Source organism: Prosopis cineraria, unplaced genomic scaffold (genome assembly GCF_029017545.1).
Source record: "Prosopis cineraria cultivar Desert tree isolate PC_DT_omini unplaced genomic scaffold, ASM2901754v1 PC14, whole genome shotgun sequence".
NCBI classification, from domain to species: Eukaryota; Viridiplantae; Streptophyta; class Magnoliopsida; order Fabales; family Fabaceae; genus Prosopis; species Prosopis cineraria.
The window spans coordinates 25,395,955-25,409,897 of record NW_026555345.1 but is presented as its reverse complement, the minus strand read 5'-3'; the positions used below and the strand labels follow the sequence as shown (position 1 = coordinate 25,409,897).

The 13,943-nt window shown below is 29.6% G+C and overlaps 1 protein-coding gene and 1 non-coding gene across 2 annotated transcripts; one reads left to right on the top strand and one right to left on the bottom strand.

Moving 5' to 3' along the window:
• Positions 1-1,866: 1,866 nt before the first annotated feature.
• Positions 1,867-1,969, bottom strand: LOC129294010 (U6 spliceosomal RNA). Its single transcript, XR_008589255.1, has one exon. It is a non-coding gene; the product is annotated as a U6 spliceosomal RNA (small nuclear RNA).
• An 8,155-nt stretch (positions 1,970-10,124) lies between these two features.
• LOC129292398 (kunitz-type serine protease inhibitor DrTI-like) lies at positions 10,125-10,924 on the top strand. Its single transcript, XM_054929956.1, has 2 exons — positions 10,125-10,244; positions 10,297-10,924. The coding sequence occupies exons 1-2, from the start codon at positions 10,125-10,127 to the stop codon at positions 10,819-10,821; spliced, it is 645 nt and encodes a 214-aa protein (XP_054785931.1). The 3' UTR covers positions 10,822-10,924.
• Positions 10,925-13,943: the final 3,019 nt, after the last annotated feature.

Genomic DNA, 13,943 nt, shown 5'->3' with positions numbered 1-13,943 from the left:
ATCTCAAAATCTAATCTCAACCGTCGGTGTTGTTTTCCTTTTCCTTTGTTTCTGATTTCCTTTTCCTTCACGTGTTTATTTCTTCGGAGGGAAGCCCATTTTCACACGGAACCACGCTCTTCGTTTGGAATAAACGAGCAAATTATTTATTAATCTTGATATTATTTGACATTTGAGTTATAAATATCACAATAATAACTCAGTTGTTCCTGTTGACTTTCCATGCCTTTTTAGTCTATTATTGGAATTTCATCCCTTCTTTTTACCACAATGTAAACCATTTTTTATAATTTTTTAGTTTAAAATATAGTACATTAAATAAATTTTATATTTTTACCTTTTTTATAACTTGTTTTTAAAATTTTTTATATTTAAAAATCATGCACGTGTTATTATGAATTTTTGAGATGGTATAAATAGAAAAATATTAACTTTTTTAAAGAAATCAAAATTTTAACTAATATTTTTCATAAACTATGAATTAGTTAATAATAACATATATTATGATGAGGAGGAAACATAATTCATTATCAATCAATTGTCGCAATTGCTTAAATGTGTACAATTTATCTAATTATGATGATCAACTATAGTGTAGGGGTTATCAGTTCCCGCAGGGACCACTTTTAAACCTTTTATGCATGAATAATCCTTTTAAATCAGCAAGGAGCAATGTATATTTTTTTAATGAAGCATTTAAATCTGATAATATTAATAGCAGAGAACGAAGCATTTCAATATTCAAAATTCATTAGAGGTCAATAGATTGAATTATAATCTAACAAATTAAATTAAAGTGACTTATATAGGAAAATAAAATTCAAGCTAAAATTAAACAATTAAATTAAAAAAATCAATATTAAACTGAAAAAGAATAACCTCTTAAAAAAATATAACTCTATAAAAATATTTTTCCTTGTTTTAGAAGAGGAAATTTACATATATTTCGTAAGAACTTTCAAAATATATAGGTCTAAGATCATCTAAGACCCTAAACTAGTTTTGGTTGTAATGTTCTTTTTCAATTTTTAAAAATGATGTAATCTTGCCCTTATCGTTAACAAACGTTAACTTTAATTAATTGTTAATTGACCACAAATTTACAAAATATGACTTCAAAAATTACAGAAAAGAACCAATAAAAGAAATTTTTTGTGGGTCATTTTCTATAATTTTGTTCCTCATATGTAATTTTGAATTTTTTTTGTACTTTTTTGTCTTTTTCTATAACTTTTAACATCTTTTTTTAATTTTTAGTCAACTAACAATCAAAGTTAAATTTTGTTAATGATAGGAGCAACATTATATCCTTTTTTAAAGTTAAAAAGAAACTTTATATTAAAAATGAGTTTTGAATCTTAGGCGCTTATGAATTTATAATTTAAAAGTGAAATTACCTTTTAACCCTATGCAAATTACTTATCAAAGAAATCTTCAAAAGGATAAAACCTTAATGCTTTCAAACTAAAGCACAACCTTGTTAAGATAATACAATTTGATCATAATTTAATCTTGGTGAAGAAGATAAAGTTATTGATGGTGTTGAATTAGCAACCCCAGCAGTTGAGCTTTCTTCAGCTTGAGATTCAAGTTCATATATTTTGTTCATAGATGATGATGAAAAGTAGACATTTAATGATCTTCTATTTTTTTTTTGTACTTTAAATGTGAAATTTGAACTTTAAAATTTATTAATTAGTTTAGGATTAAGTTTAATTTTGCCCAAAAAAAAATCTAGTTGAGTTTTTAAAATGAAAAGATTCAAAAAATCTTTCGGATTCAAATCCTAATATAATAAGCTAAGCTCGTAAAAACCCGCCCAACCCGTTCTATATATGCTCCTCTTAAAGATTTTTCATTTCTTTGCTCCTATTGTTTTAGTTCTCGAATTGTACATGTTATCCTTGTACAGGAGGCATGTTAATTTTCTTTGTATCGTTGTAATTTTATCATATATCCTGATAAGGACGTTGTCTTAGTTCTTATCCGAATCCATTTAATTTTGTCTTCGAGCATGGGCGCGGGCCCATGTGAGATATTTTTTCTAAATCAACTCAAAAAATCACTATCATTTGTACATTTTATTTGTTTTCCAGCTCTTTCGTCCTCAAAATCTCAACCCTTCCTTCAGCTGTGCATGCACCACTGTAACGTGCACGTTCAAAACAAGCTTTTTTTTGTTTTGTTTTGGCTGACAAATGGCGCAAGAGGAGACAAAATTGAGTGCGACTCCTTTGTTGCCATTCAATGTAACAAATTACAAAATATTTAGTGAAAATCTACAGTGTATTGAGAGTCATTTGTCACAACCACAGAATGGAGGGTCAGTTTTGATGCCCATCACCATCGCTTATTGTGATGAGCACAAATCTCGATTGTCTAGATTTTATTTTGGGCGGTACATATTTGATACAAGCTTATTTTATCAGGAAAAATCATAATCAAGGACCCTGAAGATAATTAATTATGTGGCGAGACCAAATGATTTTGATGTTAACTCTGCAGGACCAAAGTACCTAAAAAACAAAAATACTCTTTATGTATATGTTATGTACTTTTTTAACAATAATTCCCCATTCAAAAAAAAAATCCCATTTACATTTTAACCACAATCAATTTCTTTCTTAACAACTCTAAAAAATTAACTTGATAGTAGAAAGGAACAGGTGTTGTGATTTGGTGAACAAGTTTTTATTTGAGAAAAAAAAAGTCACATTTCCATTCTACCAACAACCAATTTTCCTATTAACAACTCTGAAAAATTAACTTGATAATGGAGAGAAATAAGTATTGTGATTCGGTGAACAAGTTCCTATTCGAGAAAAAATAAATTTCATTTTATTCTAATAATAATTAATTCCTTCATTAATAACTACAAAATATTAATTTGGTAGAGAAATTTTTATAATTCAATGAACAAGTCTCCATTTGAAAAAACAGTCTCATTTTTTTTAATAATAATTAATTCTCCTGCCACAACAAAAATACATCAAGGGTAGTTTTGTCTTTTCACAAAAATTTCAATTACATTGGTCCTTTAGTCTTGCAAAGTAATATCATAATTATTTGGTCCTGCAACATAGTTAATTATCTTTAAGGGTCCATGATTTTGATTTTTCATTTTATTATGTTAACAAGAACAAAATTAAACTCATCAGAATTTACTAACATGAATTTTGTAGTAATAACAAATGAAATGCCATTAATATCAAAGTCAAAATAAAGAGGTGACATTTCTTATATAAATTATTCTTTTTATTTATAATTTTAATAAATAAATATAGGTGGCGTCTTTCAAAATAAAATGTCACAACTTCTTGTTAATTAACAATTAAGTAGCATTTCAATAACAAAACGTTAAGTATTTTTTTCTATTAGATTATATATTTATTTTATCATAATTATTTAATTAGTATTAATAATAAATATTTATTTTTATTTAATAATTAAAAGTAGAGAAGTGGCATTTCCAGAACTTGAAACGCCACTTCCTTTCTCTCTTAATGATTTAGTATTTTGTTTTATCATATTAAATAATTATTTTATAATAATTTATTTATTTATTAATTGTAATTAACATATAATATTATTTATTAATTAAATTTAGAAAGGTGGCATTTATTAAGCTAGTAAATGCCACTTATCTACTCTATTATTTATTTAGTATTTTATTATAAATTATTTAATTAGTATTCATAATTAATATATACCTTTTTCTGAGCTTGGAAATGCCACCTCTCTCTTATAAATTATATTCTTTATTAATTAATATTATTTTTAGTATATATATATGATTATTAATATTAAATATTAAAAAATTTATTTAAATGAGAGGGATGGCATTTCCAAGTGATAGAAATGCCACCTTTCTCTTACAAATTAAAATTTTAATTAACTATTATTATTTTTAAAAGGTGAGCATTTTAGACCTGAAGTATTATGCAAAAAGTGCCTTGAACGCTGAATTCCTAAAATGTGTAATATGAACCTTAAAGTTCTAAATTCATAGTAAATTATCTCCCACTATTAACTTACACTTAATGCCGTTACTATTCACTTAGTGGGGCCTAATCAAAATACTGATGTGGTAATCCTTTATTGATGTGTCATTTATTAATGAACACTGTAACATTCTAAGTTTTAAACTTTGAAATTCTAAATGTTTAGAAGGATAAATTGGTAAATTTTAGTGAATTTTAAATTATTGATGTTTTTAAAAGACTAATGTGGTTATTAGATCATTGGACAACCTTAGAAGAGATATACATCAGAGTTTGAGCGGACTAGGGTAGAAAAAAGGGCCCAAAATAGTGTTAGGCCAGTCTGTGCCATGCGCCATGATAGATGAACAAAATCTGCATTCATCAGACTCGTGATTTGGGCAGAAAAACTAAAGAGAGAAAGTGGAAAAAGTAAGAGAGTGATGATGAACAAACTTAGGGTTTCTAGGGCTTAACCTTGGGAGCAATTTGAAAGCATTTGGAGAAGGATTCATCCTTAGGTAAGCTTCCTATACCTCTCCCTTTATGTGAATTTTTGAATGTTTGGGGTAATTTGAGGCTTGATTTTAATTTTCCTTGTTTGTATGGACCGAAAAGTGTGAAACGGCGTTTCAAGAGCTAAAAAGGAAGTTGATGTCTGCTCCAGCGTTTATCATTCTTGATCCTTGCCTACCTATGTGGTTTATATGGATGCCTCATTGAAGGGCTTTGGGTGTGTTCTAATGCAAGACGAGTGGGTTGTTGCCTATACCTCAAGACAGTTGAGACTGCATGAAGAAAACTACCCAACACATGATTTAGAGTTAGTAGCGATGGTCTTTGCCTTGAAAATTTGGCGACACTACTTGTATGGTTCAGTGTTTGAAGTGTTCAACGACCATAAAAGTTTAAAGTACTTAGTGGATTAGAAGGAGCTAAATATGAGGCAACGCAGATGGATGAAATTTCTAAAGGACTACAATTTTAAGATCAAGTACCATCCGAGTAAAGCCAATGTAGTGGTTAATACACTAAGTTGGAATATGGTGCATGTCGCTTACATGATGATTCGGGAGCACAACTTGTTAGAAACATTCCTAGATACTTAGAGGAAAGCATCGCAGATGATGTTGTGCAATGTGCACTTTACAGTAGTAACCAATGAGTTCTGGAAGGAATTGTAAGCTGCTCAATTTGAGGATGAATATTTATTTAGAATCTGTAAAGATGTTGAAAAGATGAGAACCACAGAGTTTGGGCTTAATGATGACAGTTATGTGACCTACTGAGGCTGAATCTGTGTGCCAAGTGATGAGGAGATGAGGAAGACGATCCTCGAGAAAGCACACCGTAGCAAGTACACTATCCACCCAAGTGCCACCAAGATATATCAAGATATAAAGAAAATGTGTTGGTTCCCAGGAATGGAGAGATATGTGACAAAGTTTGTGGCTCGATGTTTGACGTGTCAAAAAGTCAAGATTGAGCACAAAGGCCGGGTAGTATGTTACAACCACTTGAGATTTTTGAGTGAAAATGGGACAGCATATCTATAGATTTTATCACTCGCTTGGCTAGAACTTAGTTGAGTTATGACGCAATATGGGTGATTGTGGATTGTTTGAACAAACCAGTGCATTTCCTTGCAGTGAAGATGACTTATTCACTGGAGAAGTATGCCAAGGTCTATGTGCATGAGATCATGAGGCTTCATGGAGTGCTAAAGGATGACCATGATCCACGATTTACATCAAACTTTTAAAGAGCGTTACAGAGAGCAATGGAAATCAAGTTGAGGTTTAGTACGGCCTATCATCCACAGACGGATGGCCAAACTGAGAGAATTATCTAGACATTATATATATATATATATATATATTAAAAAGTGGTGCTCTCTAATTTAAGAAAAAAATAAAAGGGGATTGATGATTTTTCCTCTTACACTTTTTTTTTTTACTAAAGGAAAGAGATGTGGCCTCTTTGCTTTTATTTTTTAAGAAGTACGTAGAGAGGTAACGTGCCTCTCTATTTACTTTTTAAAAAATAAGTAAAAGGGAAGAGAAGGAAATGTCACCTCTCTTTCCTTTTATTTTTTAAAAGTAGGAAGAAATATAGCATTTCTTCAACTTCTTATGATATTTTATTAATTAAAGAAATGCCATTTAAGATCTAAGATGACATTAAATCTTATAATGTTTTATAAACGTCACGAAACTAAAATTTTAAATACTACTAAAATTCATTTTTATAGTAGTGATTGTTAAAGTTAGTTTTGGATGATTCAGATCTTACACAATAACAAGAACCCAAATTCAGCCGCATAAAGGATCAAAAGCTTTATCACGATCCTGCACTGGCCTCCGCATAAAGAATTCAGTGATGCCCTGCATGGGAGAGAAAGTTCAGTAAACATTACTTTACTTAAAAAAAAAAAAATGACGAGCACATTGTTGTCATGTTAGAGTGTTAATATGTGATTAGTGTACGTTAACCACATTAGTAAGTTGGTGACCTTAAGTTTTATATAAAGGTGCCATATTGTGTTAGAGGTTAGGGAAGTTGTAACCTACCTCAAAAAAGATGTTAACATAGGTTCTCACCTCATGATTCATAATCCCTTCAAAATAGGGTTGTATTGTTTCTTTATATTTCATCCTTGAAGGATGGTTAATGCGTTATAATGCCATCCATGTTGTTTTTACGTTGTTCAACACACATCATTAAAAGCCGAATAGTCTTTATGATAAAGGACAAAGAATGCTCACTCATTTCATAATCTTATAGAATACTGGTGACGATACGTTGATCTCGTGGGAAACGAGAATCGCGAACTGATCTTGTGTTGGTAATATTTTTAATATTACGTTGATCTCGTGGGAAACGAGAATCGCGAACTGATATTGTGATGATAATATTCTATATAATTATAAAATAATAAATAATTAGGTAAGACTTATGTACTTAACTTTATATACTTAATATACTTATATTCAATTAAATCATGACATGTGAATTTTAATATATTAATTTAATTAATAACAAAAATGTATTATAAAATAAATTATATATAAGTGATCCGCATGTCTCAATTTAATTAGATATGAACACTTTAAGTATATAAAGTTAAGTATATAAGTTTTTTCTTAAATAATATTCTATATACCTAGCTAATCCCTTACATTAATAAGCAGATATATTTATGCATTATTGTTGACTTTAAAAATATTATATTTTTAAATAAAAATTTAGATATTTTTACACCTCAATCCATACGCGCACACAAATTTATCTGTGACGATGAACTATCGTGTAGAGGCGCCTGTCTATGCCAGCAGGGACCAATTTTATATCTTTTCTACCTTCTGTGTGTGTGTATGTGTGTTTTTTTTTTTTTAAATCTCAATTGAAGACCACAAGCACAGTTATAATTGGCAAAATACATAAAAAGATTAGTGACTGTATATATATACATATATATGAAGGCTCGTGAAGCTTTACGGCAAATTTGGATTTGAATTTAGTGACATAAATCTATCCACTCAATGAATATCTCAACTATAGTTACTACATTTCTTCAACGCTTGAAAATTATCATTTATCAATATATATTTTTCTTTAAAAATTCAAAACAATCCCCAAAAATTGAGAGCAACCATTGATTTGACTTAATCTGATTGTAAGAGACAAGATATGGTGCTTTCTAATTTGTAAGTGTTATATGACAAAATATCAAAGGTCCATTTGATTAAATTGGAACTTACTATTGTACCACTTGGGACACTCCGTGATACCTAGTTCAGTTCTTTCTTCTTCTTGTTTTTTTTTTTTGGATGACAAAGGAGTAGCAAAAGCTACTTAAATAACATGCGAGATATCCTTAGAGGACCAATCGTTATCAAGAATGCTTTGTTAGTCCCTCGAAGGGTGAGAGAACCTTGTAATACCGGGAGGAGCGCCAAGTCCTTGTTTTGCTAATCTGTCAGCAGCCATGTTGTGTTCGCGTCTAACATGCTGAATTATCACATCCCAATCGCGTCCCATGAGTTGCTGATCCTCTTGGATGATACCTAGTTCATTTCTAAACAGCCTATTCAGAGATATATAATTTACCCATGAAAATGAGGAGCATCAGGATGAAAGACAATTTTCAATCTCATTTACTCTTTAATGATTATGTATACAGGCATTATAAAGTCCAAGTATGAATGAATTTGGGTTGATATAGGGAGTTATAATTAGGATAGAATTAATCTTAATAATTAATATAAATAAAGTGAAAAACATCCATAAATTTAAACGTTAAAATTCTAGAATGTTAAAGCATGTTTGCTTTTCGTTTTTAAAAACTGTTTCATATTTTTTTAAAAAAATTAAAAAATAAAAAAATCATTTCGTTAAATTCTTTGAATTTGATTGTTTTTAAAACTGTTCTCATTTATTATTTTTTAAAATAAAAAAATAGAAATGTCTTAAAGTTATTTTTATTTTATTTTTCTTATTTTTAAAACACAATACATTTATTATTGAAAAATATAGTTACCTTATCAATTTTATTATAAACTACCACCATCAATTAACAACCTCCAATCATCACTGCCAACCTATTTTTTAATTCAAAAAATGTTGTTAAATTAATATAATTAAATAGATTTTTATTTTGTTGGATTTAAAAAATAATTCTAAAAATTGTATTATAAAATAATTTTTCTTTTAAAAAATGGAAACAAAACCAAACGGGCTCTTAAGATCTGGTGTTCTCGTTCCTATTAATCGTTAATTTATTTCTCTTCGTGGCATGTGATAAATCTACTTCACTTCACATTCACACAATAATCCTATATACGTGCGTGTTAATTAGTGGATATAGGCAAAGCCACGTAATAATGAGGGCGCGCAACCGCCAAAATATAAATATAGCATGCAAATTGTAACTTTGCACCACTTGTTCATGATATTTTGCATTTTCTGAATCACATAAAATATATTTGGGCCTAAAAGCTTATTATGTAATATTTTAATCATCAAACAATATATTTACATGAAGACCATAGCTATGTTATTATAATTTTGTGTCCTAATGTAATTATTTTTTTAATAAGATAAAGTTTAGATAAGTTATATCTCGATGGCTCACTAGTACCAGAACATGTCTTAAAGTTTAGTTTACAAAGTTCTTAGTAATTGGATTTATTGTGTCCTAGTGTATTCATTATTTTTGTTTACTTAATTACTACTTTTAAACAGATTATTAAGTTTTAATTAAAACATCTTGTACTCTGATTGAAGGTCCTGGTACTTGATAATGTCACATCCAGGATAAGTGGAATTTAATAATTTAATTAATGTATGTATGAGCAGTTGTCTACTTGTCCTTATTTAAAATCTTCCAATAAGTTGAGATAGGGATCAATCCATGCATTTAGTGACACGTGTCTTCCTTGTGAACATCCTCCTTCCGTGCCTTCTCTCTGAGTACTATAAACAATGATAGCTTAATCTTTGTCTTCATTTCCCTCTAAAATTTCATTTAAATTAATTTTTAAATATTATATTTATCAATATAAAAATTATAAAAAAAATAATATTAAATTAAATTGATTGTCTTCACTGTACATTAGGAAATGAGCATCATGATACTTATCAATTTTGACAAGATCTAACCCATCCAAATTTAAAACTTTTAATTTTTATTTATATTTATTAAAATAAAAGTATAAAAAATAAAATTTTTTTAATAAATCTGTCTTTCACCAATATGACAAGTTCTTATTTAATTTGAATGGTCAAATTTAATATTAAATTTATTTTTATAATTTTACATCTTGACTACTGAATATATAATCTATATATATAACCCAATTTAATAGTAAAACTTTATAAATTCTACCAATTGACCATTCCATTTAGGTGTGCTCTGAACAATCTAAATTTAATATTAAATTTTTTATAATTTTTATATTAATAAATATAATATTTAAAATAGTTAAAAATATTTTAAATGAATACTAGAGATAATTTCATAGTAAAATCAAAGGCCCATATTGAGCCATGCTTGAGAAGAACAGAATGTGGACGCCTATAAGTAACATGCACGCCTTGGGTTTCTCTCACGTTCCAAGTCACAGAGCTTGAACATCGAGAGAGATGTACTGTAAGAGCAAGATGCCTGCAAGGTCCCTGATCATAGCCCTCTCCTTCCTCCTCTGGTTTGCCTTCACCACCACCAACCCATTACCAGTAGCCTCAGCTTCTGATGAAGAACCAGTGATCGACATTCAGAATGAACCAGTTGTCCCGGGTCAAGAGTACTACGTAGTGTCAGCCATATGGGGAGCTGGAGGCGGTGGGGGTTTTTCCAGGAAGAACTGTGGATGCCTCCTCATGTGCCTATTCCGTTCTCCAATCAGGTAGGGACGTGTTCAAGGGTGCTCCACTAAAATTCCATGTTAAAGGAACAAGCACAGGCAAGATTTATCCAGGTTCCACTAATCTGGAAATCGAGTTCGTGCATAAGCCACGGTGTGCAGAATCCTCCAAGTGGGTGGCCGCTTACGATGAATCTGGATCATCCTGGAGTGTGGTGATAGGTGGGCCTGAAGACCATCCAGATTCTAAGTTGGTGAGTGGGGTTTTCCGGTTCGAGGCTCTCGGATTTGGGTACAAGCTTGTGTTTTGTCCCTACAGCACTGTCATCCGTTCTTCAGAGAATTGTTATGACGTTGGGATTGATGTTTCGAATGGAAGCAGGAAACTGGTTGTCAGAAACCAAAATAGTGGAAATCCCTTCTGGGTGGTGATCCAGAAAGTTGCTTCTGGCAAAGGGAAGTTCAGTATTATCTGATAAGTGCTGCTGATCTTCTGTCTATGTATGGGGACGTCGGCCTATATATTATCGAATAAAAAAGTGATCTCTTGCGACTTGCAAGAAGTTTGCTTTATGCAAATTGAAGTTAGTGCCAGCAGTTTGCATAATCTTCATGTTTAATTTTAAAAGCCAAAACTATGATATTATAAAAATATATTCAAACATCTACATGTTAAAATTATATTTTTTAAAAAAATCGAAACACCTGTTATACCCTGATTTATAAAATAGAGTGGATATGTGAACAAATTTTGATGAAGTAAGATTGAAAAGCTAGAAACAGATATAATAATAATTTATGAGATAATTATAGTTTTTAAATTTATTTAGGACATGTTTGGTAACACCCAATACTGAATCAAACCTCAATTAGATGTTAAAAGCAATTAGAAATTTTTGCATATTGCTTGATAAGAAATTGCTGAAAAGGGGCCTTTAAGGCAAAAACCTCGTTTCGACAAAAGCAGGAGAATTGAACTTCTAAACGCGTGGCTGCCAGATTTTCTCTCTCCTCATCCTCTCCCGCTCGACTACTCGTCATTTTCTCGCCTCTGACCTCTGTCTTCAATTCTAGCAGCAAGCCGCTGCCTCTGTCTCTTACTGTTGCAGTTGCCTACCATGTCCTTGCTCGCCGCCGCCGCCGCCGCCAACCATGGACATTGTAGTGGGATCGTCGAGGTTGGCGTTGTTGTCTGTTCCGTCGAGGTTGGCGTTGTTGTCTGTTCCGTCGAGGTTGGCGTTTCTTTGGTCCGTTGAGTTTGTTGTTACTCTTTCGTCTGTGTAGCTCGCCGTCCGTCGTGGTAGCTGGATCTGAACCTCTCTTTGTTCGCTGTTCGCCGTCGTCCCCGGATCTGCTCTCTCTACAGAACAAGGACAACTTGCACGAACTGAAGCGGTGCAGCTACATAGCAGAAAGGATGTGGAGAAGCTGGTAGAGCATCACGAAGCCGACCACAAGCTATCGTTCTGGATGTGGGGCTCAAGCACGAAGGTGTATCCCGTGGTGCTCATGCGGCGACGTTTTTGTTCATCACTCATCAGAGATAGCAAGATTAGTGGAAGGGTGCGTGTCGCTTTTTAAATGTTTGGCTCCACTTCTATATCCTGATAAATGTCATTATGCATCCACCAATTACTTTTTATTTACCAGAAATTGAAATTACTTTTAAATTGAATAGTTCGTATTTATCATCAATTTATTCTAATTTTTTAAGATTTAAGATTTTTTATTTATCATTTTATTTTAAATTTTTTATTCTATCTTTTCTAAAAAATTATTTAAAGTTTACTATTTTTCTAAAAAATTCAATTAAATACAAATATATATTATATATATATATGTATGTATGTATGTTATAAATTCATTTTTTTTTTGTTGGCATTATATATTTAAACTAGCTGTTGAATTACATCGTCTAAATAAGTTTTAATTTGTTAAACCGGCTTTTATAAAAAAAATCTAAACAAATCAAATTACAATTATATATCTTTATCCTAATTTCATTTTGCAAACTTCAGAGCATTCTAACTTTCATTTTTTACCTTTTAATCTAAACACCCCCACACCCCCTTTGACATGTATATAGATATATATATATAATTTTTAACATTTATATATATATATATAATTATATATATATATATTATAAAATTCATTTTTGTCATTATACATTTAGATATTATACATATCTAATTAATTATTTGGACATATATTTTCACGAAACCATAATTTTACTTGATTTTTAATTTTACTTTGAAATTATAAAATTACAGTTAGTTATATATATATATAATATATTATAAAATTCATTTTTGTCATTATACATTTAAATTACCTTTTAATCTAAACTTCGACATGTATATACAGGGGTAGTTGTATATTTTAATAATAAATTAGGATTTTGGGTTCATTATTAATTTTAACATTAACAGTGGCGTTTATGTAGATTTTAAGAAATTATAATTTTGGATTCACAATTTATTTTGACATATAATAAGGGTTAGAACTAATAAAGGTATTTGAATATATATTTCATAAAACTTTAATTTTTACTTGATTTTCAATTTTTACTTTTAAATTATATTAAAATCAATATTATTAATTGTCTTTCTAAAGCAATTATACCATAAAAAGAATAGCAATTATACCATAAAAAGAATCAATTATATTTATAATTGATTACATAAATTAATATTTTTAATTTTAATCCAAACGCACTCGCCGGCCTTAGGCTATGTTTGGTTTGGCACATCACTCTTACATTTTTATTTAAATATTTTATGCTGTACTCCCTCACTTAAAAAATATAAGATATTTTTAACTAAATATCACTTTCAAAAAATAGTTATTTTTTTTTCAAACTACCATCATACATCTTTTCATATTTACCTTTATTTAATTTAATATACTATTTTATTTTCAAATAAATATAAATTAATTTATTTATTACGGGAACTTTAAAAATACATTAATTAGACAATGAAAATACTAAAAAAGCCTTATATTTTTAATTTAAATATCTAATCCTACAAAAAATGTCTTATATTTTTTAATGAAGGGAGTGTATCGTTAATGCCACATCAAACTAGTACTTGCTTGTTCAAAATTCAAGTGGTATAAGCGGAGATGAGTAGTCAAAAATTAAAACACTCAAAATATGTAAAAAAAATTTTAGCTGTACGGAAATTCTTTTTTATCGATTGCGCTGCTCACAAGTAATCCCTTCGTTTATATTTAATTTTTTAGATAAACTATCACTTTTGATTTTTTTTAATAAGAAAATCATATATTTTGATAAGCATTGATTACATATTTTTTAAATTATCCCTCATAATTTACATTAATGAAAAATAATTAATATATACTTATGTTAATTAACATAGGATATTTTAATTCAATTTCTTTATTTTTAGACACAATTATTGTAGTTAACTTATTTTCTTAAACTATATGATACAATTTTTTTTTTATCTTGTATATAGATAGGATGGAGTATCTTCATATTAAAGAATTCTATTCGAGGTATGGTCAAACATTAAAAGTAGACATTTCTTTTAGTAGAGATTCAAAATTCACCATGTTATAAAATACTATAGCA

Bases quoted from the DNA above. Each gene is read 5' to 3' on its own strand.
- LOC129292398 (XM_054929956.1), top strand. From the start codon at position 10,125: ATGTACTGTAAGAGCAAGATGCCTGCAAGGTCCCTGATCATAGCCCTC. The intron at 10,245-10,296 runs GTGATCGACATT...AGTACTACGTAG, and splicing joins CAGCTTCTGATGAAGAACCA to TGTCAGCCATATGGGGAGCT.